The sequence below is a fragment of the Rhipicephalus microplus genome, chromosome 6 (assembly GCF_043290135.1).
Source record: "Rhipicephalus microplus isolate Deutch F79 chromosome 6, USDA_Rmic, whole genome shotgun sequence".
In the NCBI taxonomy this organism is placed as follows: domain Eukaryota; kingdom Metazoa; phylum Arthropoda; class Arachnida; order Ixodida; family Ixodidae; genus Rhipicephalus; species Rhipicephalus microplus.
The window spans coordinates 83,302,296-83,329,452 of NC_134705.1; the positions used below are offsets into that span (position 1 = coordinate 83,302,296).

Here is a 27,157-nt window from a genome sequence, read left to right on the forward strand (position 1 = left end):
TAGTTTTATTAATATGTGTAGGGATGTTTAAAAAAAATAAAAACTTGAGTATGTACGTGTGAACATAACCAAAAAAAAAGGGGGGGGGCCCCTCCAATTATGAAATTTCCACAGAAACATTTATCTTCCCACAGCAATCGTAAGTGTAAACACAGCTAGCGCTTTCCCCGCACGCGAATACCGCATCAGCTGGGGCGGCGTGACGCCACCGTCTAGGACACTCGCCGCAACCACGCCGTTTACCCCGATATCCTTGGTAAATTCGAACGCTCTTTCTGTCATTGAATTTATTGTCGAACTCACCCCCGCAGGGGTGAGTGGGCCGATCCCGGAGGTAGTGCAATACCGGGCCAACCCGTGGCGGAGGTGAAGCAAGCTTCAAGCACTCCGCCGCATTGCAAAAATAAGTTTAATATCTTGGATCCAAATAGGATCCGTATCAGATATTAAGCTGATAAGAACAGATACTACACAAAGAGAATTTATTTGTCTTTCGCCTCATAGAACATTGTGCTGCAGTGTGAACATAATACACAGCCGACAGTTCGGCCGGTTACATGGCTGGTACAGGAAAACATATTAGGACTTGGTTTTATAAACGAATTACAGTAAGTTGCATCTTGCAAGGGCGCCAAAATACGCGAAGAAATACACTCTTTTTCCATTTAACAAAGTTTTGTTTTTCTTTCGAAACACACACATATATATAAAAGCATCTATTTACATATGTACAAAGATACATGAAGTGTGCATAACTATATAAAGGCGAAAAATCGGCGCACCCTGCGCTAAATGCTACGCACCGCTCAGACGCGTGTCCACGCCACGTAAGTTTGGCACCGTTAGCACTGAAACGGGAAAGGGAGACGAGGCCTCATGTAGGTATAAAGTAGAGGCCGGAATAGAGCGGGAGGGGGGGGCGCAAGTTGTGGCACAAAGGATAGAGAAAGGCGGGGAGGGGGGCCAGTTAATAAGGGAATATGGGGGCGACCAGCTTGCCATCCCTCAAGAAAAAAAATCTGGTGTGCCAGCGGCGGAGGAACGTTTCCTCGCCGCTGGCTTCAAGTTCCTCGGAAAGGTGTGCCCACAGCAGCCTTCTGATTTTACTCATGGCAGGATACGCCGCCCTCACAGGCCTCTTCTTCGCTTCGGCCAGTGATCGCCGTTGCCAGATCACGAAAAGGGTGATGGCGAAGACGAGTTTCGCGAAGCGGCCTTTATTGCGCCTGTGATGAGGAGGGGGGCGAATGCCGAAGGAGCGCGCGGTTATGCGCCACACGGGTCGCGCGGCCACGCAGTCGAACAGAGCGTGTTTGAGGGTCTCTTGATGCTGGCAGTTCGGGCAACGGGCGTCGGGGACGATGCCGAGGCGGTGTAGCCTGTGCCGTGTGGGGAGGACTTCCCATGCCCGTTTCCAAATGAAATCTTGCACTCCACGGGGGGCATAGCGGCCAAGCACGGCAATTTCCCTCTTCGCTCGTTTCGCGCGGCACCTGTCGTCATCGTGGAGCTGGTTGGCTGTGAGTGTCTCGACCAGTCTGGCTGGCGGGTCTGACTCTATCTCGCAGCCAGGGGCTTCTCGGGTGAGCATGCGCATAATCACCGCCGCCGCCCTGTAAAAGGGGGAGGGCGACTCGGCGAACGGACCGCGGTGACTGCCTGCATCAAGCCAGCTATTACGCACACTTGCCCAATAGAGGAGCAGGTTCCTGCCGACGTAAGCGCTCGCCTTCGCCAGAGTTCGGGCGGTCTTTAGAGCGAGGATTTTGCCAGTCGTCTGAACATGCGGTAGGGCGAGTCCGCCATCGCTTGCTGGAAGTTGCAGGAGGTGACGCCTGATGAGTGGGGGCTTGCCATCCCACAAGTATGCCGAAATGAGCTTGCTAAGCTGGCTGGCGATTCTGGAAGGCATGATGGCGACTCGGCAAACGTGGGAGGCGAGGGCACAAACGCTCGTCTTGACCACAACAGCTTTGTCCCGCAAGGTGAGCTCGGTGAGTTTGGCTCGCTCTATGAGGATCTGTGCCCTGCTCAGCACTCTCGACCACGTGGATGCCGCCACGCCCTCACAGGTGAAAAAGACCCCCAGCACCTTCACTGTCGATACTAACTCAATCAGTGCGATGACCTCGGGAGGAAAGGGGCCGAAGAGTAAGGCCTTGCTCTTCGCTTCGTTTAGCGCCGCTCCAGATGCAGCGGCGTAGGCGCTAAATACCTGGCGGAATTGTGCGAGGCTGCGCGTATCTCTCAGGAACAGGGAGATGTCGTCTGCAAAGGCAAGGCTTTTCAGCTCTTCCTGGCCTGTTAAAGGCAGGCCCTTGATGAGGCCGTCACAGGCGACTGATGTGATTAATGGCTCGATAGAGCAAACAAATAAGGTTGGGCCTAGGGGGCACCCTTGCCTAATTCCTCTGGTGTATGCGAAGGGGGTCGTCGTGGTGCCGTTAACGACTACGCAGCACTGCAGGTACAGTTGCGCTATGACCGTGACGAAGTCCGGCGGGAGACCAAACTCGCGTAGCACTTCCAGCATGTACGAGTGTCTCACCCTGTCAAACGCCTTCGCCTGATCGAGGGACAGGAAGGCCCCCGCGATGTATTTGTTGGAGGCGAACTCGAATACATCTCTCGTCAGGGTGAAGTTAGCGTTCATTGAGCGCCCTGGGACGGTGCAGGACTGGTGCGGGGCGATCATATCCGGCAGAAAAATCTTAAGTCTGGTGTTCAAGATGGACGCCACGATCTTGTAATCTACGTTTAGTAGAGTGATCGGGCGCCATGATGACGGGTCGTTTGAGGGCGCACCGTCTTTCAGGATCAGGACGATACGCCCCACACCAAAGGAGGCTGGCTTGGCTCGCTTCCCAATTACCGCGTTGACGATGTTGAGAAGAGGGTCGCCCAGGACCTAAAAACACGTCATGTAAAACCCCGCTGTCCGACCGTCTGCGCCCGGCGCTGCGTTTGGGGGCATCGATGCGATTGCCCGGCGGACTTCATCGAGCGAGGCCGGGGCGCACAGGGTCACACACTCGTCAGCTTCCAAACGATGCAGGTTCCGGCATAGGTCTCTAACAAGGGCCGGGTCTCGATGCGATTCCGCCAGGTCAGGTTCGCTGAACGTACGCCTGAAGTGGTCGAGAAACGCGGCCTCTACTTCAGCTGGGTCTGACGTAGTTGTGCCATTGGGGCGGAGCGCTTCCGTGATGCGCAAGGACCCGTTCCCGTTAATCTCATGCAGGTCAACCTCCTGTAGGTCTCCCGAGGTGGCCCTTACTGTGCGAGCTTCCCGTACGTTCGTTCTGAGGGTTCTTTCATACTGGACCTGAAGCGAGTGAAGATAGTCTCGGGTGCAAGCAGTTAGGGCGTCGGCACTTTTAACGTTACGCATTCTTCGTAGGATTTCGTTCAATCGCGCTGTGTTGCGTTTTTTTCCTTGCCCTGCCTTCCTGCTGCAGGAGGTCCCTCCACGTCGACTTCAGGTCATCCCATGCCTTCGGGGACTGGCAGGGGGAAGCTAGAATTGTCTCCTCCAGGCGGGCCTTCAAGCTAATTACGCTTTCCTTGTCCTCAAGGATCGCCGAGTCGAGGCGCCAGGCGGTGTCCCGCCGTCGAGGTCCCGGCTGCGCCCTCAGTGTTATGACCACCGGGGCGTGGTCCGACAATCCCTCGAGGCCGGCCGGTACAGCAATCACCTCGCACGAGGCAAGCGAAGGGAGCAATGCGTCGGGAAGGTAGATACGGTCCAGCCAGCTACCCGTGACTCTCGAGGTCCTCGTCGGCATGAAGGCGTCCCCGTGAAGGTGAACCCAGGCGTCCGACAGCTTGAGGTGGCGGAGGATCTTTAATAACTCCCTAGCACGGTAAGCTGAACCGCCGCGCCCCGGGCCCCTGATATCCCTCGTAGAGTCGATGACGCAGTTGAAGTCACCGAGGACTACGTGGGGAAGGGGTTCGAGCAGGTATTCGTGCAATTCCCGGAAGAAGCGGTTTGTATCATTGCGCGTCACGGGCGCGTAGAGGTTGACAACGCGGAGCTTCCGTCCATCGATAAAAATGTCAAGAAGGAGGATGCGTCCGTCAGCTCCGAAGGTGCAATGCGCCTTTTCCCGGCAACGGTCCGAAACGAAAACGACGCCGACGCCACACGCCTTTGCATTCGTTAAGGAAAGCAACCCCTCCACCTGGCAAGTGCGGCGGAATCGGGTGACGTCAAGCGGGGTCCGAAAGTTCGCTTCTTGGATAAACAGCAGGTCGATTCCCTGGGATTTCGCGTACGTAATCACCATGCTCTGCTTGACGCGGTCCCGAAAGCCGCGCACGTTCCTTGTGGCTATGCGGAGGGGGGGCATCGGTTATCGCGGCAGGGCGCGAATCCAACAGCAACGGAACGGGCGAGGGAGGGAGCGCCAGCAGCTGCTCTGGAGAGGGGGGGCATTATCGACGAGAGCCAAGAGGAGGAGGAGAGGCGCGCCGCGAGGGGAGGTGGGGGAGGGCCAGACCGCTGGCGAGGGTGCGGCGCGGCGCAGCGCGTACTCAGAACTTGAAACCGGCGGCTTACGGGGCCCTTGCCCCTTTGCCCCCGCTGCTTGCTTCGAGTTTCTTTGCTTTAGCTTGGGGCGGGGCGTCAATGTCGCTGCTCCGCCCCTCAGCCCTCGGTCGGCGCTGCCTTTGCTCCTTGCTGGCAGTTCGCTCTCGCCCGGCCTTCTTATTGTCATCGCCATGCCGTCTGCGTGAACGTGAGCGAGCGCGTTGCTCGCGGCCTGTGGGCTGGCTTGCCATCGTATCTCTCTCCCGGGCAGGGCGTAACACTGTCGGGGCGGAGGAAGGTGCGTTGGTGTGGCTCTTGTCACGTTCGTCAGGGAGGAAGTAGTAGCACCGGCTCACAATGGGCGCTTCTTCGCAGGCGAGGTCATTGGTACCGTCCTCCAAGTCTCGGGTGGTTACAGGGGCGAGCACATTGGCGGGTGTTGGCCGGGATGAGAAGGGAACCTCTCCTGTCTCAATGGAAGGCTCGGCCGCTGTCCGTTCGGGCGTCACAGATTGGCTGTGGTCCCGCGCCGTCAGGGGGGGACGAACGCGCCAGATGCGTGGCTAAGTCACTCGACTCAGTTCCTGAAGAGAAGGTGGACGCATCTTCAGTCCTTTCAGTTCGCTCTCCCTCATTGGCGGATGAAGTCGCAGTGCTGCTACCCCCAGTGGGCGAGTCGGTGTCTGTGTCTTGGTCGCTGGGGAGGGTCTTCCTTGCGGTCGTATGGACTGCAGGCTTAGGTGCCATTACTTGGAGGCGCGACTTCAGTTCTCCGGGCCGAGGGGAAGACGGGCCATTGGGCCGAGTCGTGTTTGACGCGAGGTCCGAGACCGAGGAGAGCCCCCGAGCGGCTGACGCGTATGAGCGCCTCCTGAAGCACTCCCTGGTCCCGTGGTGGCCGCCGCATCTCTGGCATTCGGCTTCGCAGCCCTCCGTCTCGTGGCCAAAGGTGCCACAGCGCTTGCAGTATGGGTTCTGGCACGCAGAGGCCATGTGTCTCGTCTCGCTACATCTCGCGCAAACACGCCGCATGCCCCTGTACTCAAACATTACGCGGTGCCCCGCGACGGTCGCAAAGTTTGGCACTGGTTTTACCATTTCGATGCGTACAACACGCACGCCATTGAGTTTGTTTTGCCGGTTTGCGACCGTCGCGAAAGCCACGCTCGTCACCTTCCCATACTGGCCCAGCAAGTTAACCAGGGGGTCCTCGGGGAGGTAGGCGGGGTAACGAAACACGTTGACAAACGTAATCGGAGGCCCCACTGCCTCCACTGCTACTTCTCGTTATGAATAACAAAACCTTCTTCCACCATTAATTTGGTGGCTTGAGCCGCGGTGCGCGTGCACACAAGAAATCTCGCGCCTCACATATGCTGGAGGACATGCACACTATCGTCCCCCGCAGTACGCTCTACAGCGTCAATTAAATCATCGATACACAAATCGCCATCAGGCACATTAAAGAAAAACAATTCTCCCTCACCGGGAGGTTTGTTTGAGCAGCCATGATGGGCACTGGTGGGCGCACCTCCGAAGAGAAGAGGGGCGTGACTGGTGGGAACGCAGGCGTGCTGCGTGCTAGTAGACGGGCTCAGCAGGCACGGGGTCCGGGGTCTGGTAGCGAGGCGGTAGGCAACGGGACTGGCCGGTCCGGCGCAGTAGGCGGGGTCCAGATCCGTGCATCGCCAGGCATAGGGCGGGGGTCGCCGAGCAGGAGGGACCGGGACCGCAGGCCGGGGCTGCAGGCTGGAACGGCAGCGCTCCGGGAGGCTCGGTGACTTCTTTGCTGGCAGGCCCAGGGGTCGACGTCAGCTGACGTGAGCCCAGGTCCGACTTGTGACTCGCGCGAGGAAGCAGCTAACTCGTCAATTGGACTAGCCAAACGGCCGAGAAGCGATGCAATTCATTAGCACTTAATTAAAATCCATTCTTTCACACCTCGTACTTAGTCCTGGCCAAAAGCCAGGCAAACAGTAGCAAAGCAATTCCGAGGTCCACCCATGCACAACCAGCAATGTGCACCCACAGCGGCGGCGCTGGCTTGACGGCATTGCTTTTATCCGTAGTCCGCTTGAAGTTTCTTGTTTCGCTTACAAACATGTTAAATCTGAAACCTTCTTTTTCCCAGAGGTCAAAGCCACGCGTGCTTGCTTGCATGCGTACTCTCGAATGTAACCATGACGTCACACCAAATGCTCGCCGGCGAACATTATCAGGCATGTCGTGAGGGATGCTACAGCACTTGTTTTAAAAACTGATGCATAGTGTACATGTCCAACTCGAGCACCAAAGCCTGGAAGGAAAAAAGAAAAAAAATGACTGTGCAAAATGTGACTACGTCACCCATCCAACATGGCTTCTACGCTGGCTGCCCAAGCAACGCCTCTGCAACGACGCCCACAATCATCGGCAAAAAGGTGTTGCCTTTGGCTGCTTCAGCGCGCTCAACGTATGCCTTGCAAGTTCCGACGTGGCGGAACACCGCACCGAGGTCGACGAAGGTCCTGCCGTAAAAGGCAGACCCGGGAATGCGTGCGAAACGTCTACCGCGTGCGTTGTGAAGCCGTTGAATGAAGGGTCATGTGGCAGAGGGTGACGGAACGTGAGTGTGCGACATGCCGCTGCGATGTCGTTCAAGCGTTCAATGGGGCGGCAGGCTCTGCCTTCGTGGTCGAAAACGCTTCTCCAAGTTTTGCTGATTCCGAGGGGTAGGAGTGCTATGGTGGCGTGTACGAGGCGCTGGTGCGGCGCTCCGTCGATCGTGCCAGACGGACATGAGGCCGTCGTCAAGTGGTCGCGGAAATCAGTGGAGAAGTACTCGCCTGCGCTTTTCGTCGAATTCCGCTGAGTAACGTGCGAGAAGACTCGCGACAGACGGTCTTCGGGAGACGGGTGGTTGCACAAATGCGACCGTGCGTCAACGTGCAGCCATATTCGTGGATTATTTCGCCCCATTACGATAGCTTCGTCACTGCGCTCGCTGGTGTTGCTCGTTTTTGTTGGCCTCCACTTGTGGCTCACACCCACTGTGGGGGATTGGCCGGTTTGTTGTTCTGCTTCTTCGACTTCTACATACTCGGCTTAGTGAAGCTGTGAGGAGTGATGAGTGGGTACAGAGGCAAAGCACAGCAAAGCTCGCCCGGGGCGTGATCTCACGCGTCCTGGGTTCCACGGCGCTTCAGGTACGTGCGTGGTGCGTCCGTACGTCTAGTGCGCAATTTTCTTGGAACTTCCAGCAACTGGCAATTCCATTGACGTTAGCGTGCGAGGATGTTTGTTGTAATTAACGAGAGCCAACGGTGGATGAGCTGGTATGAGATGGTGTTCAGAAATGTAGTGTGTGATCAACAAGGCGATGTCCGTCGTGGTGGTCTAGTGGCTGTAAGGTACTCAGCTGCTGACCCGCAGGTTGTGGGATCGAAACCCGGCCGCGGCGGCTGCATTTCCCTGTGGTCAGATTAGGGTGCACGTTAAAGAACTTCAGGTGGTCGAAATTTCCAGAGCCCTCCATTACGGCGTCTCTCATAATCATATGGTGGTTTCGGGACGTCATACCCCACATATCATCATATCGTCATCAAGGTTATGGCTGAGGGCGCCAGCGAGGTAGCTGACCGCGTGCAACAAATTACAGCCACCGCTGGCAGAAGCTGGGACCCAGGTCAGTGGACATAGAAAAAGCACATCGTGGCTTTGCCGCTCCACCGTACAGCAGGTGTGTGCGGGGTGGGTCCTGTGGCGTTCTTTGTGATTTTAATTTGTGATGGGGAATAGTGTAGATGCATAGACGCGGCGAGAGCACGCGTCTTCAGGTTAAGACGTCGCGTGAAGATGTGAAATAAAAATGCCTTCGTTTGTCACTTCAACTGTAAACAGAAACACCAACAACCATTTTCTAGAGGCTGTTTTATTTTTCGTTCCGAAACGGGTAAATTGGAAAAGCGGAATTAGATTGGCACATACATACACACTTCTACACACATATGTACATACACATCGTATACACACTTCTAGCTTTCCTCCGAAACAGTAATAATAAATTACTCAATAGTTTTATTAATATGTGTAGGGATGTTTAAAAAAATAAAAAATTGAGTATGTACGTGTGAACATAACCAAAAGAAGGGGGGGCCTCTAATTATGAAATTTCCACAGAAACATTTATTTTCCCACAGCAATCGTAAGTGTAAACACAGCTAGCGCACTCCCCGCACGCGAATACCGCGTCAGCCGGGGCGGCGTGACGCCACTGTCTCGGACACTCGCCGCACCCACGCCGTTTGCCCCGAGATCCTTGGTAAATTCGAACACTCCTTCTATCATTGAATTTATTGTCGAACTCACCCCGCAGGGGGTGAGTGGGCCGATCCCGGAGGTAGTGCAATACCGGGCCAACCCGTGGCGGAGGTGAAGCAAGCTTCAAGCACTCCGCCGCATTGCAAAAATAAGTTTAATATCTTGGATCCAAATAGGATCCGTATCAGATATTAAGCTGACAAGAACAGAGTGCGTTTATTGATGTTCAATACAAGTCTTCTAGTGACTGTAGACGCACTAGTTTGTGATTTCGATGAGACCAGGACCGACGGCTGGAAAGTGCCCCAGAACAGTGATGCCAGAAGTTGAACCCTGTGAGACGTAGTCCAGGATCGAAAAAAGCGCCAGGTAGGCTCCGGATGTGGTGTTTTCAGGAACACTGTGACCAGGGAACTTGTGCCGGACAGGAACCCGTGTGTGGTGATTTGATGGTGGTGATCAGTTGATCAAGGAGGGGACCAGTCTTCGTAGTGGTAGATTACCGTTAGTTGCGGCCGTGGCCGACGTGAGTGTGGTAAACGGACCGAGACGCCGTCACCACTTCGCTGACGCAAAGTTTCTTCATCAGCCGCAGATAAGATTTGGAGCACAGTCGCCTCAGGACTTGGTCGTTAGCCGCATCCCTGGCGCCAAGTGTTCCAACGATGACCGCGGCCACCGTCACTCTCTGGTAGCGTCGGCGGAGGTAGGCAGCGACGGGTTCGTACTTGGCGAGCTTGTCGTTGCGGGCGTTCGAGAAGGCCTCTGGTGTGTTTTCGAATGGGCAAGCCACGTCAATCACCAAGGCCTCCTCGCCGCGCACAACGACCAGGTCAGGGCGTAGGCCAGTGTCGCCGACGAACCGGTTCTCGTAAGCCACCGTGAATTGACGGGTTGCTGCTGTACGTAAGCGTTTGACCACCGCGTTGTGCCGCGCCTGATACATGGCACTGTGCGTTATGCAGTGGCGCAACACATGCGCTAAAGTCTCACGTTGGTATCCACAGACCCGGCAACGCTGATCGCGGTTGGCGGGACCCCACATGACCGAACCGTTGAGAGGTAGTAGGTTCAGACGCGCTCGGTGCATGAAGCGCCGGTCCGCGAAGTGTGTGAACGCTCCACTCCGCATGAAATGAGAACTGGCCCGATCCGCCCAGACGCAAGCCATGACCTTGCCTTGGTTGGGTTGTGCATGTAGGGCGTTGTCGCGATCTGTGGCGAGTACATCTCGCAGAGACCGCATGACGCGGTTGCGATGTGAAGGCGTTAACGTGACGTCGCCGCACGTGATGGTGACGTGGTCGGGGCTCAACGACCACGAGACGTGTAACCGCCGGGACGCCTTGCGGTCCTCCGTCCACACTGAACGAAGCTGTGTGGCAGGTGTGGACTGAACTGCTGGGAGGTCGCCGGAGAGATAAGCCTCGAGTTCGAATCGGGTCGCCTCCCATCCGAGTCGGGTCGAGGCGATGTCACAGGCGTCGGAGAGTGCCAACTCGCGCAAGCACCGATCAGACGTCGTGAGGAGTTTGAATGCCGAGGCGACGCGGCAGATGTCGCTTAACTCGGCAGCTACAGGAATGGCAACTGCCCCGCCAGCAGAGCTCCCGTAGACGTAATGGGTGGACGCGTTGGTCGGCACGTAGAGGGTTCGTTTGACAAGTGGCCGTATAGCGTCGTCGAGACGGTGCCAAACTACACTTTCGCTTCTCGGCCTTTTGGCTAAGATCAAAGTGGGTGGACGTCAGAATTGCTTTGCTACTGTTAGCCTGGCTTTTGGCCAGGACTAAGTACGAGGTGTGAAAGAATGAATTTTAATTAAGTGCTAATGAATTGCATAGCTTCTCGGCCTTTTGGCTAAGATCAAAGTGTAGATACGTGGATCTCCCACTTTCGATCTTTGCAGCCAAAAGACGAGAACGGTCCTTCCCGGGGAGTCGGCTGCCCTGGAAGGTCCCCCTCCCCCTGGTCGCACGGAGCTACGCTGTACCTGGGTCCACCTGGTTCCCCGGCCCTGCTGTACCATCGAAGGAGTCTCCGGCCATCTACTGACGCGGCGGGCCCACCAACAGGAGCAGACGCCCTCCGGGAGTGGTAAGAGTCTACAAGCCTTTTCTTGCCTGCCACTCCCGGCCCGGTCGTCAATGCCTGCTGACGACACTCACGGGCCCTGGTCCTCGTGACCACCTCGCGGCCTTCGTCCGAGTCTACTGACCCAGACATCAAGCCACGGGGACGTGGAAATCAACTGACGAGGCGTTCCAGTCCAGCCAGCGGGAGAAGACGCCCTCCGGGAGTGGTGAGAGTCTACTAGCCTTTTCTTGCCTGCCACTCCCGGTCCGGTCGCCAATGCCCGCTGGTGACACCAACGGACCCTGGTCATTGTGACCACTTCGCCGCCGCCGTCGTCGCCCGGCCTTTCTGCCCGGACGTCCGTCCACGAGGTCCTGGAGAAGTCCCTGCCTGGCAATGCCTACCCCCCGCCGGCCACCTGCTGTGTCCATTGAGCCGCTCGTCCCGGGTTCCGGTAGCCGTCGGCGGCGTCCCGCTCCCCCTTCAGGGTTGAGCATCCCGGCGCCGCCACCGGCCCAACGGCCTCGTCCTGGCACCCCCGCGTCTACTGGCGTTTCAGCGGCAGCGTCGGGCCCCACTCGCTCTCGACCGCCCGTCATTCACCAGGGCATCATGACGATGTACCTGCCGGTGCCTGGGATCCTTCGTTGTCCTTATTCCTGTTGCGCGGGCTGCCAAGCCCGCACATCAGTCTCGCTCCGACTGTCCGCGTGGCGGTCCCACATGGAGCAGAAACACGGGGTTCGGCCAACGAGGCGTCTCTACCGGTGCGTCGCCTGTGATGCCCGATTGAATTCGCTGTCCGCCCGCCACGACTGCCCGGGTCCTGCCTCGAACCAGCCCTTTCACCCCTGCCGATATTGCCCGAGATACTTCACCTGCGAGCGATCCCTGGCCCGGCATACTATGGCACGGCATGCGCAAGAGGAATCCACTCCTTACGTACCTCTTCGCACCCCACGGCAGCCTACGGTGACTTCCTCCAGTTCTTCTGCTACAGAGAACTCACCAACCCCAGGCCCAGCTTCTTCAGGTACAGCTCATCGAGTCCAGCAGGAACTACAGACCCGAGCAACCGTTTCCTGGTCTCGAAGACGTCGTGGAGGCCAGTCTTCCACATCGACGCCATCCTCGAGTACCAGGTCGGCCTCCAGCAATACGGCTACCGGTTCTCCGTCGGCTTCACGGTCTACAGCGTCCTCCACACCGGACAACTCAGCAACCACTTCTTATTCCGGTTATGCAACGCCTCGACCACTACCTTCGGATCCCGGACCGCCAACGCCCGTGCCCCCCCGGCCAATCCACATCTGGCGAGACAACTGTTACGCCTGCTACGTCAGCTTATCCGACTGTCTCTCCAGATTCATCGACCTCTCATTCGGGTTCCCCCTCATCTCCACTCCCAGAACATATCGATGAACCTGGCGAAGCGGTCAACGATGACGACGCCCCTGACGTACCAGTGGATGACCCGGCAATGGACATGCCACCAGACAACACGGCTCTGCTTGCACAGCAAGTACAATCACTGCGTGCCACACTGCGTAATCCACCAACGCAGGATTCCTGGGCATTATGTGACCAGGCGTGGACACAAGCCGTTACCATAGCTACGGAGGCTGTTCGTCTCCCTCCCGTAGTACCTGCTCGGTCCCCACGCTCGATCAACCCCGAGAATGCTACGGACATCCAGCGATTATACCGCCGGAATCGTCGTCGTGCTGTGCGACTGATACTCGAGGGTCCTCCCCGGTCCTGCGACATACCACTTCAGGAACTCCAGGATCATTGGGGCTCTACCTGGTCTCACCGCACAGCTGACACGACAACCCTCTTTCAACGACCTGTGCCCCCGAACCTGTGAATATGGCGTCTTTCTCGGCAGACGAGGTCCTTCTCCGGCTTCGCAAATCAGAGAATACATCTCCTGGCTCCGACAGGCTCACCTATCGTCACTGGAAGTCCGTCGACCCAGAAGCTAAATTCCTGTCTGCCCTGTTTAACGCCTGTATTCACCACCGTCTAACACCCGACCCATGGCGGACCTCAAGGACAATATTAATTCACAAGAGAGGGGACCCTTCGATTCCTGGTAATTGGCGACCGATAGCACTTGGAAGTACAGCCTCAAAACTATACGCCAAGTGCTTGGCAGCCCGACTACAAAAATGGATTACGGACCATCAAGTTCTTTCCCATTGCCAAAAGGGCTTTTTACCGCACGATGGGGTATTCGAGCTCAATTATGTGTTCCAGCACAAGTGCGACGTGGCAAGAGCTGGTGGCCCGGACTTCTGTGCAGCACTATTGGATTTCACCAATGCTTAAGGGTCCGTGCCCCATCAAGCCCTCTTCGACGCCCTACGGGGAGCTGGTTCTGGAGACACATTCACTGAGATAATCGCAGGCCTCTACCGCGATAACAATACCCTCATCTTCGCAGCTGAAGGAGTGACAGAGCTGGTACCTATACGATCAGGTCTCCGCCAAGGTTTCCCCCTATCGGGGTTGCTTTTTAACCTCGTCGTGGACGCGGTCATTCGTGGCGTACAGGGCGATGACGAAGACCATAAAATTCTCGCATACGCAGATGACCTCACGCCGCTGGCCGACTCCCCTTCCCTCCTACAGCAGCGAATTGACACGGTGGAGTCCCTAGCTGGTCCTCTTGGACTAGCTTTAAATCCATCAAAGTGCTCTACTGTGCATATGAGTGGCATGACCCCCGTCGGAATGCGTCCTACCGTATTCCAGATGTCGGGCGTCCCTGTCTCAGCACTCGAGAACTCCGAGCCACTGCATTTCTTGGGACGCCCGGTGGGTTTCCGCCTTCCAGCTAGGACCGGTTCTTCACCTGTGGACGACGCCATCTGCCAAGCGAGGGCCCTTTTCTCCTCTCTACTTGCCCCCTTGCAGCGCATCGATGCACTGAAGTCTTTCGTGTACCCGGCCCTAAACTTCGCCATGCGATGCGGGGTACTTGGCAAGTCCGACTGGCGCCGTCTCGACGACGCTATACAGCCACTTGTCAAACGAACCCTCTACGTGCCGACCAACGCGTCCACCCATTACGTCTACGGGAGCTCTGCTGGCGGGGCAGTTGCCATTCCTGTGGCTGCCGAGTTAAGCGACATCTGCCGCGTCGACTCGGCATTCAAACTCCTCACGACGTCTGATCGGTGCTTGCGCGAGTTGGCACTCTCCAACGCCTATGACATCGCCTCGACCCGACTCGGATGGGAGGCGACCCGATTCGAACTCGAGGCTTGTCTGTCCGGCGACCTCCCAGGAGTTCAGTCCACACCTGCCACACAGCTTCGTTCCGTGTGGACGGAGGCCCGCAAGGCGTCCCGGCGGTTACACGTCTCGTGGTCGTTGAGCCCAGACCACGTCACCATCACGTGCGGAGACGTCACCTTAACGCCTTCACATCGCAACCGCGTCATGCAGTCTCTGCGAGATGTACTCGCCACAGATCGCGACAACGCCCTACATGCACAACCCAACCAAGGCAAGGTCATGGCTTGCGTCTCGGCGGATCGGGCCAGTTCTCATTTCATGCGGAGTGGAGCGTTCACACACTTCGCGGACTGGCGCTTCATCCACCGAGCGCGTCTGAACCTACTACCTATCAACGGTTCGGTCATGTGGGGTCCCGCCGACCGCGATCAGCGTTGCCGGGTCTGCGGATACCAACGTGAGACTTTACCGCATGTGTTGTGCCACTGCATGACGCACAGTGCCATGTATCAGGCGCGGCACAACGCGGTGGTCAAACGCCTACGTACAACAGCAACCCGTCAATTCACGGTGGCTTACGAGAACCGGTTCGTCGGCGACACTGGCCTACGCCCTGACCTGGTCGTTGTGCGCGGTGAGGAGGCCTTGGTGATTGACGTGGCTTGCCCATTCGAAAACACACCAGAGGCCTTCTCGAACGCCCACAACGACAAGCTCGCCAAGTACGAACCCGTCGCTGCCTACCTCCGCCGACGCTACCAGAGAGTGACGGTGGCCGCAGTCATCGTTGAAACACTTGGCGCCTGGGATCCGGCCAACGACCAAGTCCTGAGGCGACTGTGCTCCAAATCTTATCTGCGGCTGATGAAGAAACTTTGCGTCAGCGAGGTGGTGGCGGCGTCTCGGTCCGTTTACCACACTCATGTCGGCCACGGCCGCAACTAACGGTAATCTACCACTACGAAGCCTGGTCCCCTCCTTGATCAACTGATTGCCACCATCAAATCACCACACACGCGTTCCTGTCCGGCACAAGTTCCCTGGTCGCAGTGTTTCTGAAAACACCACATCCGGAGCCTACCTGGTGCTTTTCTCGATCCTGGACTACGTCTCGCAGGGTTCAACTTCTGGCACCACTGTTCTGGGGCACTTTCCAGCCGTCGGTCCTGGTCTCATCAAAATCACAAACGAGTGCATTTACAGTCACTAGAAGACTTGTATTGAACATCAATAAACGCACTCTGTTCTTATCAGCTTAATATCTGATACGGATCCTATTTGGATCCAAGATAATAAACTTATTTTTGCAATGCGGCGGAGTGCTTGAAGCTTGCTTCACCTCCGCCACGGGTTGGCCCGGTATTGCACTACCTCCGGGATCGGCCCACTCACCCCTGCGGGGGAGAGTTCGACAATAGATTCAATGACAGAAACAGTGTTCGAATTTACCAAGGATATCGGGGTAAACGGCGTGGGTGTGGCGAGTGTCCGAGACGGTGGCGTCACGCCGCCCCGGCTGACGCGGTATTCGCGTGCGGGGAGTGCGCTAGCTGTGTTTACACTTACGATTGCTGTGGGAAAATAAATGTTTCTGTGGAAATTTCATAATTGGGGCCCCCCCTTTTTTTTGGTTATGTTCACACGTACATACTCAAGTTTTTATTTTTTTTAAACATCCCTACACATTAATAAAACTATTGAGTAATTTATTACTACTGTTTCGGAGGAAAGCTAGAAGTGTGTATACGATGTGTATGTACATATGTGTGTAGAAGTGTGTATGTATGTGCCAAGCTAATTCCGCTTTTTCAATTCACCCGTTTCAGAACGAAAAATAAAACAGCCTCTAGAAAATGGTTGTTGGTGTTTCTGTTTACAGTTGCAGTGACAAACGAAGGCATTTTTATTTCACATCTTCACGCGACGTCTTGACCTGAAGACGCGTGCTCTCGCCGCGTCTATGAATCTACACTATTCCCTATCACAAATTAAAATCGCAAAGAATGCCACAGGACCCACCCCGCACACACCTGCTGTACGGTGGAGCGGCAAAGCCCCGATGTGCTTTTTCTATGTCCACTGACCTGGGTCCCAGCTTCTGCCAGCGGTGGCTGTAATTCGTTGCCACGCGGTCAGCTACCTCGCTGGTGCCCTCAGCCATCACCTTGATGACGATATGAAGATATGTGGGGTATGACATCCCAAAACCACCATATGATTATGAGAGACGCCGTAATGAAGGGCTCCGGAAATTTCGACCACCTGAAGTTCTTTAACGTGCACCCTAATCTGACCACAGGGAAATGCAGCCGCCGCGGCCGGGTTTCGATCCCACAACGTGCGGGTCAGCAGCCGAGTACCTTACAGCCACTAGACCACCACGACGGACATCGCCTTGTTGATCACACACTACATTTCTGAACACCATCTCATACCAGCTCATCCACCGTTGGCTCTCGTTAATTACAACAAACATCCTCGCACGCTCACCTCAATGGAATTGCCAGTTGCTGGAAGTTCGAAGAAAATTGCGCACTAGACGTACGGACGCACCACGCACGTACCTGAAGCGCCGTGGAACCCAGGACGCGTGAGATCACGCCCCGGGCGCGCTTTGCTGTGCTTTGCCTCCGTACCCACTCATCACTCCTCACAGCTTCACTAAGCCGAGTATGTAGAAGTCGAAGAAGCAGAACAACAAACCGGCCAATCCCCCACAGTGGGTGTGAGCCACAAGTGAAGGTCAACAAAAACAAGCAACACCAGCGAGCGCAGTGACGAAGCTATCGTAATGGGACGAAATAATCCACGAATATGGCTGCACGTTGACGCACGGTCGCATTTGTGCAACCACCCGTCTCCCGAAGACCGCCTGTCGCGAGTCTTCTCGCACCTTACCCAGCGGAATCCGACGAAAAGTGCAGGCGAGTACTTCTCCACTGATTTCCGCGACCACTTGACGACCGCCTTCTTGCCGCCTGATGTCCGTCTGGCGCGATCGACGGAGCGCCGCACCAGCGCCTCGTACACGCCACCATAGCACTCCTACCCCTCGGAATCAGCAAAACTTGGACAAGCGCTTTCGACCACGACAGGCAGAGCCTGCCGGCCCGTTGAACGCTTGAACGACATCGCAGCGGCATGTCGCACACTCACGTTCCGTCACCCTCTGCCACATGACCCTTCATTCACCGGCTTGACAACGCACGCGGTAGACGTTTCGCACGCATTTCCGGGTCTGCCTTTTACGGCAGGACCTTCGTCGACCTCGGTGCGGTGTTCCGCCACGTCGGAACTTGCAAGGCATACGTTGAGCGCGCTGAAGCAGCCAAAGGCAACACTTTTTTGCCGATGATTGTGGGCGTCGTTGCAGAGGCGTTGCTTGGGCAGCCAGCGTAGAAGCCATGTTGGATGGGTGACGTAGTCACATTTTGCACAGTCATTTTTTTTTTCTTTTTTCCTCCCAGGCTTTGGTGCTCGAGTTGAACATGTACACTATGCATCAGTTTTTAAAACAAGTGCTGTAGCATCCCTCGCGACATGCCTGATAATGTTCGCCGGCAAGCATTTGGTGTGACGTCATGGTTACATTCGAGAGTACGCATGCAAGCAAGCACGCGTGGCTTTGACCTCCGGGAAAAAGAAGGTTTCAGTTTTAACATGTTTGTAAGCGAAACAAGAAACTTCAAGCGGACTAGGGATAAAAGCAATGCCGTGAAGCCAGCGCCGCCGCTGTCGGTGCACAATGCTGGTTGTGCATGGGTGGACGTCGGAATTGCTTTGCTACTGTTTGCCTGGCTTTTGGCCAGGACTAAGTACGAGGTGTGAAAGATTGGATTTTAATTAAGTGCTGATGAATTGCATCGCTTCTCGGCCTTTTGGCTAAGATCAAAGTGTCGAGCTAGCTGTTTTCTACGAGTCACTCGGCGAGACCTGGGGTCACGTCACGCTGACGTCGGCCCCCGGCCCCTCTGAAGACCGAAGAAAGAAGACGCCCCGTGGCAGCGCTGCTCCGTTCCGCGCGCGGCTACCGCTCCTGGGTTCCCGGCTCCCGCCTGGTGCCCCCTGATGCCTGCAGCCGCTTGGACCCGGACAACGCCTGCTGCCCTGGAGTCCCCCTGCCGTCTCCGCGGCGCCTACCTCTACTGAGCGGTCCTCGCCTCCGCTGAGCCACACACTCTACTAAAGTGCAGCCCGTCTGCACATTACAAGTTTCCACAAGTCTCGCCCTCCTGGGACCAGCGTCCTTCAGTATGGCGACCCCAATGGAGCTCCCAGCCCGGGAGAACTGTTTCTTGTTCACCGTGCCGGAAGGCGACGTAAGCATAGATAATTTGATTGACGCTGTTGAATTGACTGCAGGTGACGATAGTGTTTATGTGTTGCAGCATATGGGCGGTGCCAAGTTTCTCCTTTGCACCCGCAACGCTAGCCAGGCGACGAAATTAATGGTTGCGGAAGGTTTCCGCGTGAACGACCAGCACGTGCCGGTTGAGGCCGTCGGGCCACCGGTCACGTTTGTTAACGTTTACCGGTACCCTGTGTACATGTCCGACGAGACGCTTGGCAACGCCCTTGCGCAGTACGGCAAAATTAAGGGCATTTCTTTTGCCCCTGTAACAACGAGGTTTAACAAGCTTGGTGGCGTTCGAGTTGTAAAAATTGAAATGAGTCGACCGGTGCCCAACTTCATCACCATCGCGGGCCACCGAGTAATGTTTGAGTACCGTGGGATGCGCCGTGTGTGCGCGCGCTGCGGCGAGGTCGGGCACATGGCGACCGCGTGCACGGCCACGTTTTGCAAGCGTTGTGGCATCTTCGGCCACGACACAGAGGGCTGCACAGCCGAGTGTACGCGTTGCGGGGGCCGTCACGGGACGCGCGAGTGTTTCCGCAGGCGCTCCTATGCGGCCGCTGCCCGCGGTGTGTCAGTGCTGACAGTCACCAATGCAGCACTTAGCCAGTCATCCGGTGCCCCTTCGCCGAGATCGGGTGAGACCACTTCGCGTCTACAGGTCCTCACGCCGAAGATCACGCCCCGCACGACCGCAAGGGGCCCTCTCTCTTGGCGTCACGACGGGGAATCAGACTCAAGCGCAAGCGGCAGTGCGGCGTCTTCGGGTGTCAAGGAGGAGACGCGCGGAGCGTCTGCCTCCGTTAGTTCGGCGTCGGCGTCCTCTGGCGCAGACACAACTGATACCGAGACGGGCCCGACGCGATCGGCGTCCCTTACAACACCCGCAAGCCTATCGGGCGCCGAGGACTGGCCGCCTTTGGCTACCTTAGAGGACGCGTCCCCGGCGCCTCCTGAGCAAGAGGAGACGAGCCACCCCGTCTCCGACGCGCTAGCCAACGTCCTAGCCCCTGTCTCGGCACAGGATTTGGGAGTGCTTCAGCAAGCCCCGGCCAGGGATGACAGGCCCATTGTGAGCCGCGGGCACTATGCCCTGCCTGAGGACGACGACCGCGCGCCGTCAGACCCTTCCCCCGAGCAGGTTGTGCCCCACAAGAGCCGGCGGCCGGACGCGCCCGCGGTTCACCCGGCGTCTGGCCGCGAGCGGAGATCTCGCTCGCGCTCGCGTCGTCGCCGCGGAGACGAGGCTGGTCGCGATTCGGGCGCGCGGGCCTCAAGTCGCGACACCCGCCGCGAGCCGAGGTCTCGCTCGCGTCGCTGTCAAGGAGACGAGCCGCAGCGCGACTCCCGTGAGGGTTCCCCCACTCGGGAGGCGAGGCAGCGGCGGACCGGGCCGGAAGTTAGAAGCAGCGACAGTGACGCCCCGCCGAAGGCGAAGACCTCGAGGTTGCTTAATAACGCCGCGTCCAAGGGGGACCCCCCCGCGGGTGGCGGCGAAACAATCGAGCAGGCGGTGGCGTCGCGGCGCTGTGTGGTGCCGGGGGGGGGGGGGCGATTTGCTCAGTTGTCTCGGACGTGTCCGAGTCCGTTTTTTGTGCGTGGCCGCGCCTTAGCGCCAGAGGTGTTCGAACGCTGGTCGCGTCCCGTGCTCCCAGCGTATTTTCTCATGTCGCGTCTCATGTTAGCTAAATCAACGATTGTTGCCACCCTCCTTTTTTAAATAGCTACACGAATATGAACTTTATGAAGATTGCCACATGGAACGTAAGAGGATTTAGAGATAAGAATAAACAGAGAGAAGTCGTAGCCTTCGCCAAACATGAAGGGGTAGACGTCCTGTTTATACAGGAAGCGAACTTCAGAACCCCTCTCGATGTCTGTAATTTCCGGAGCGAATTCCATACTGACGCGTTTTTCACGCTTTCAAACACAAGATCCTGCGGAGTAGGAGTCATTTTTGTATCGGGGCGCTTTCGCCAGCACGCGCACTGCACTTTTGGAGCAAACGACCGCTCGATCTTTGCTGATATATACATTGATGGAAGGAGAGTACGCTTTGTGAATGTATACGGTCCAGTCACGCGCTCAGACACCAACAGCTTTTATCGAGAACTGCACCAACTTCTGCTCGAGCCGCTCCCACACGTATTGATGGGAGATTTCAACTGCGTCTTGGATTCCCACAGGGATATTAGGGGCCCGGGCCAAGGCAGATCCACGTACCACACCAGAGAATTGATTAAAATACTGCGCCATCTCCGTCTCACCGATGCGTGGATTCGCATACACGATGACCATTTTGAACCCACCCGCATGACGAAGACGACGGCAAGCAGGATCGACCGCATCTACCTTCCGGAATTTTTGGTGCCCCAAATAGAAACCTTCGTCATCTCTCAACTACCCAACCACCTGGAAAAGAAGACAGACCACCTACCAGTAATTGTAACACTCAGAGGGCAGGAAGGCCCCCGCCCCAGTAATCGCAACTGGAGACTGGACCAGACCCTGCTGCTGGATGACGATAGCGTAGACAGGCTCGAAGAACGGCTCCGCTCAGTGATGCACGACAAGTCGGAGGTGGGTCCTGAAGAATGGGACGACTTGAAAACAATGTGGCAAGCCATCCTGCAAGAGGAAGGGAAAGCAAGACAGAGACGTTACACGGCCGCAATAAATGACGTCCTACGAAGGATGCGGATCATCGAACGTGCGGACACACTGACCTCCTGCATGAATGATTACGTAGAAACCTTACGCACGAAGCACAACCGACTGCTACAGAAAAGAGCATGTCTGCCCTCGAGTAAGCTTGACCCAGAGAGCAATGCCAAAATACGCGATACTTACTCTATACAGGGGAATGGTTCGATCCAGATAGCCGAAGCCATGCGCCCGGATGGTACGATAAGCAAGGATCCAAAGGAGGTTGAAGCTATCTTCCGAGATCACTTCAAAGCACAGTTTGAGGCAGACGGCGCTTCTAATGACGACACGGACGCAGAAAGTGACGCAGGCAGCCTAAAAAAGATATGCCAGGACCTAAAAAGACTAGAGGCAGACGAGGTGGCTGATATAGGCGGTGACGTCACAATGGAAGAGCTTCAGAATGCCATCGCAGGCATGAGCCACAACACAGCCCCAGGCAGTGACGGCTTAACAACGGCTTTCTATGCGAAGTTTTTGGATGTGCTGGGTGATGCATTGCTCTCCATGATAAACGGAATACTGCACACAGAAACGAAGCCATGCTCCTTTGCTGAAGGGCGGATTGTTCTAATTCTCAAAGACGGAGCCCCGCCGAGAGAACCTGCGTCTTGGCGCCCCATTACACTTTTAAACTCTGATTATAAGATAGTCGCCACCATAATGAATAACTGGATGAAGACAGTGCTACCCCAGATCATTTCTCCGTACCAGGCGTGCGCAGTCCCGGGCAGGTCAATCTTCGCCAACTTGACTGCTACCAGAGACGTATTCGAGTACGTCACCAGGAAACAGCTCAACGGCGTTTTCTTAACCCTGGATCAGGCCAAAGCCTTTGATAGAGTGCGCCACAAGTACCTGCAGGATATCATGAGAGAGTTTAACTTCCCACCGGCGTTTGTACGGCTAGTTACCGTCCTGTATAGCACCTTGACCTGCAGGGTGGTGATCAATGGCACCGTAACCGCAGGGTTCAGGTACGGAAGAGGTATAAGGCAAGGCTGCCCACTGGGACCGACCTTCTTCATAATGACACTCGAGCCACTGCTCACCTGTTTGGTCGCGAATACAAACATCAGAAGCTTCCCGATGGCGGGACAGGAAGAGCTGAAGGTCCTGGCAGACGCCGACGACGTGTCCTTGTTTCTGAGGGATGAGAGAAGCCTAAGAGAGTTTCACGAGACTTTCGCAACATATGCCAGAGTGTCAGGAGCGGCCCTAAACGAGGATAAGTGCAAGGCACTCCTCTTCGGCTCTTTTCCTGCGGATTCCATCGGAGGCATCGAGGTTGTGTCAGCAGTGAAAGTGCTCGGAGTGCACTTCTCGGGAGAGGGGGTTGCCCCGCAAACATGGCAGAAAGCGATCGAGAGGGCGAACCGGGCAGTAACGCACCTCAAACAGCAGGACCTCACGCTGCGCGGAAAGGCGGTGGCAGCAAGGACCACCGTGTATGCGTTCGCCAGCTACGTGGGCAGAGTCGCGGTCATCCCGAACAAGACTGCCGCGAGGTTGAGCAGCATAGTTAATGCCTTTCTCTGGGAAGGTAAACCCGCCCCTGTCAGGAGAACACTGTTACAACTTCCCGTAACAAGTGGAGGCCTGGGTCTGCCCCACGTCGCAACATCGTGCAAAATCCTGGCCCTCAAGACGGTAAGAGTCCTATACGGGTCAACGGAGTTTGTAGGAAAGAGTCTCCTGAGGTACTGGTGCAGCTCCAATACACCCAAGGCAGCACAGAAGGTTGGCCCAATATTGGGGATAGATCGGCATTGCCTGGCCCATGAACGGCCCAGTTTTCACAACGTACCGCCAAGATTGGCTATGCCAGCCAAATAGAACGGCGACGTTGGACCAGCGTTGACAACGTACCCCCAATATTGGTTCTGCCAGCCGAATAGAACGGCTATGTTGGACCAGCATTAACAACATTCCGCCAATGATGGCTGTGCCAGTCTATTAGATTGGTTATATTGGGCCAGCTTTCAGAACTTTCCGCCCATATAGGCTGTGCCGGCCTATTAAAACGGACACATCGGGCCAGGTTGTACAAGTAGCAGCCAATATGGGCGGAGCCATCCAATAAGACCGGCATTATTGGCCCGCCGTTTGAACGTTATTGCCGGCGTCAGCTGAAAAGTCAACATCACGATGTCATAAAATTAGATCATGGGCCAATTTCTGCGTGTGCTGCTTTTTGGCGCTGTTCTGGCCCCAATTCACGCGCCGATTTTTCAAGTTAGAGAGAGAGTATAATATATGTGCCGGGCACAATATTAGAACTATCTTTTCGTCATTAACTCATGCCCCACCGCGGCAGTCTAGTAGCTAAGGTACTCGGCTGCTGACCCGCAGGTCGCAAGTTTGAATCCCGGCTGCGGCGGCTGCATTTCCGATGGAGGCGGAAATGTTGTAGGCCCGTGTGCTCAGATTTGGGTGCACGTTAAAGAACCCCAGGTGGTCGAAATTTCCGGAGCCCTCCACTACGGCGTCTCTCATAATAATATGGTGGTTTTGGGACGTTAAACCCCACATATCAATCAATCATTAAACCATGCACAGCTCGTTGAAATGCATAATCGTTGGGTGAAGTTGTGCAAGGTAGACTTTTTAAGTGAGAAAAAATTACCGATCAAGTTTCTCTGTCAGACGTGACGTCCGATGCGGTGCTATCCGTACGTATGACGAAGCTGCTGCGGATACCGCTGTCTTACGCGTGCATGTAGACGTCGAATATCTGACGCAAATCTTATCGTATCATGTGTCGGGCTAGCTATCTACGCGACCTATTCGAATCTGTTTTGCGTTCACAGCACAGTACGGTTAACGGCACTTGCTGCTGCTTGACGTGTGGGAAGAGCGGGGGTCGTCAGTTGCGTTATGGTGACTGAATCATACAACATATGCAGTTGCCGTGATCTAACACACAGACGCGCGTGCGCACGCACGCACGCGCTATATTCATGCAACGACCACACGAATTCCCAACAACATCGCAGCGAACGGTTGGTAAGGTGTTGCGGAGTGTATGGGCGTCGTAGGGCACCCTGTCGGTGCCCAGCTCGTTGCGAAGGCGAATTTCGGCGTGGAACGCATCTTTTTGATGTACTTTTTTACGTGTGCCCAAAACGGTAGGCTGCGCGATACGAGAAGTACGACCCACAAAAAAAGAAGAAACGTGAATGCGTAGGGCAAATCGCTAATAACAAAAAAAAACACGCACGCTCACGCCACTGCAGTGGCGTGAGCGTGCGTGTATTTTTGTTATTAACGAAGCACAGGTGCTTCCATAAAACATGACAGCCAAGAATGATGAAGTATTCATTTACATACAAATTACTATGAGTTGCTGAAACTCACGCAAAAGAACACAATTTTCTTCCTTGGATATTGATCGAGTTCCTTGGAATTATGCTATGTGAATTTGACACATCAACAGTGCATTATGATTCCCACCATAAGGGGCCACAATCTTGGCAAGTAATAGAAGTACTCTTCCCACCTGATGAGCACCTAACGTAAAGAGGCCTTGTTTCTGAAGTTAGCAATATATATATATATATATATATATATAACCACTGGAAAAATATACCAGGTGTAACCAGAAAAAGGTGCACCTGCAGTTTTAAAGTTTAAAAGAAGCAATGACATGCCAACCATCCAAAATAGAACGCCCGAGAAAGGAGCATCAATCAGTATTACAGCAGCTAAAAGCCTGCTAACAGCTGAAGGTAGTCATGCTGCTCTTCCATTCAAGTATAGTGTACACTGAGAAAAGATACTGAAGATACATCATCAGCAAATGACAAAAGCAATACAGACAGAGCTTTCTCTTATAATACAAAAAGTCTTTAGCTGAGGAGGCAACTAAGTCATTGGCACCCAATAAGTGCACAAAAAAAAAGCTGTCACACGAGGCTGTCAGCGCTTAGACAACACAGGCAAAAATACAGTAGACTGAAGAAGGGAAAACCCATAGCAAAAGTTACCATACTCCTGAGTTCTTGCTTTCCGTGCAAATAATGCTAGCGTGAAGTTGAACACTAGATTAAAGCACCACAATCAAAATCTGGAAGTCAATGCTTTAGGAATAATACAAAGTACTGAAGAAGCATGCAAAGAGCATTCCTGTGAAGGCAAATATAAAAAAAGACTGAAAGCTCTGTGGCCCTGAACAAGACAACACCACAACCAATCGAAGAGCCGTTCGGACACACCAGCAGTTCTGGCAAACACTAAAAAGTCACAAAAACATACCTTTAATGCCTTTTTTACAAGAGAACTTCAAAAGAAATGTGCATACACCAATGCCAGAAGTATCGATGGGAGCTATTACTCATATTCAGCTCTTCATTGAAACACTGACAGAAGATACTTGTACCTGGATGCTTAATTACTTTGGTACAACTCAAGAGCGTCGACGCCAAGTGGCAAAAAAATTATGATGGAAGACTACAATGTGATCAAATGCACACGTCAACCACCAACCAAGGTCCTATGCTAGAGTGAATATCGCAAAAAGTCTTGAACGCCTAATGTCACTGGCTCATACTCAGCGTTCTCAATCAAATCTTGACCTCCCACACAGCATATTATTTGAACAACCTGCCACCTCTCACCATGTCATGAAACAAGCTCGAGTATACACAAACCCTCCTCACCGTTAGGTAGTTAGATAGCTCCACTAGTGCTTCACTCTCGGAACACATAGACCAGGGCCGTAACTAGACGGGTAGTGAGGAGGTTCTGAGCCCCTGAAGTATTTTCATGCTCTGACTTTTCGTCAACAATAGCTTAATCTGGGCAAGTTGGTTCATCGTGGTTGTGTTCTAGTAACAGTGAGAGAAGTTCAGGAAGAGACAAAAAGGACAGGAAAGAGCGCTGACTGCCAACTAAATTTTATTGAAGGTACTACGCCCACTTTTTTACAGAGTACAAGAACAGTGCTCATGCACAACGACACATGTGAGACCATGATAATATAATCTTAACTGAGAAAAGAATACTCTCTCTCCGAATGGATGAGTGAAGGTATACTGATGCACTGATCCATGGCCTTTCTGACAAGAAAATGCTTTCACAGTCTCTCTTTCATTTCTTGTTCTTGCTTTTTTCAAAAACAGTGTTTTATGAAACATAGAACTGCACTTACATTCTTTACAGTGTATGGCCATGCGACTACCATAGCCATTCTTAACATTTTAAGCATGCTGTCTTGCTCAAACATTGGGGCATTGTCCAGTTTGTCTTATGTTTACGTTTCCACGTGTCAATAGTATCTCATACACAACATTATATTAGCATTCAGTATACCTATTCTCGTGACGAATGGTGAAATAATGGCTATTCCTGTTGCTTTTTAGTACACACACTTTTGAAAACTTGCAAGGGATGGCAAATAACAAGATAAAATCATATCGGCTCGCTATTTTCTTTATATTGTGAAACACCTTATGTACGTACGGTATAGAATGCAAAGATCTTTGGTCATTCTGTTTTTATTTTGGTCCTGTTTTGTTTAACTTGACTTTCTGCAGGAGGGTTTAGCACACGGGTGTGATGGTGCTGTTGGGATATCCAGCATCCTTTAGTCTTTTAACCTGGTTTTTAAGGCTTACCTCATCCTTGTGCTCACATGACTTCTGAAGGGTGGCCTCAATGCACGTGGTGGCAATTCCTCTGTGTAAATTGTGTAAATGTGTAATTATGTGTTATGATGTACTAAAAAAGATGTCCCAAGAATCAGAATAAGTGACAGTAGTCAAAGTTTTTGTCACTGCCTTTATACAAATACCAGTTTATTTGTTGCCTCCTGCAGTATTTTAGGGCCTCTTATATAGATAGGATGTTTTCTCACTTTTATTACATTTTTGTATTGATGATGCCATATGCTCAGGAGGTAGAATGTCGTTATGTTCTTTCTGATAACTTCTAGCTTCTGAGCAAAGATA

At 54.3% G+C, this 27,157-nt stretch overlaps 1 protein-coding gene, 2 non-coding genes and 1 pseudogene across 3 annotated transcripts; 1 reads left to right on the forward strand and 3 right to left on the reverse strand.

The window, feature by feature from the left end:
* Positions 1 to 312: 312 nt before the first annotated feature.
* LOC142766514 (U2 spliceosomal RNA) lies at positions 313 to 486 on the reverse strand (annotated as a pseudogene).
* Positions 487 to 8,887: 8,401 nt separating this feature from the next.
* LOC142766391 (U2 spliceosomal RNA) lies at positions 8,888 to 9,070 on the reverse strand. The gene has a single exon (XR_012884516.1). It is a non-coding gene; the product is annotated as a U2 spliceosomal RNA (small nuclear RNA).
* A 265-nt stretch (positions 9,071 to 9,335) lies between these two features.
* Positions 9,336 to 10,878, reverse strand: LOC142765922 (uncharacterized). The gene is made up of 2 exons (XM_075867726.1): positions 10,824 to 10,878; positions 9,336 to 10,555 (listed from the first exon to the last, which is right to left on the reverse strand). Exons 1-2 carry the CDS (start codon positions 10,876 to 10,878, stop codon positions 9,336 to 9,338), a joined length of 1,275 nt encoding a protein of 424 aa, XP_075723841.1.
* A 4,481-nt stretch (positions 10,879 to 15,359) lies between these two features.
* Positions 15,360 to 15,542, forward strand: LOC119168815 (U2 spliceosomal RNA). The gene has a single exon (XR_005109497.2). It is a non-coding gene; the product is annotated as a U2 spliceosomal RNA (small nuclear RNA).
* The last annotated feature ends 11,615 nt before the right edge of the window (positions 15,543 to 27,157 follow it).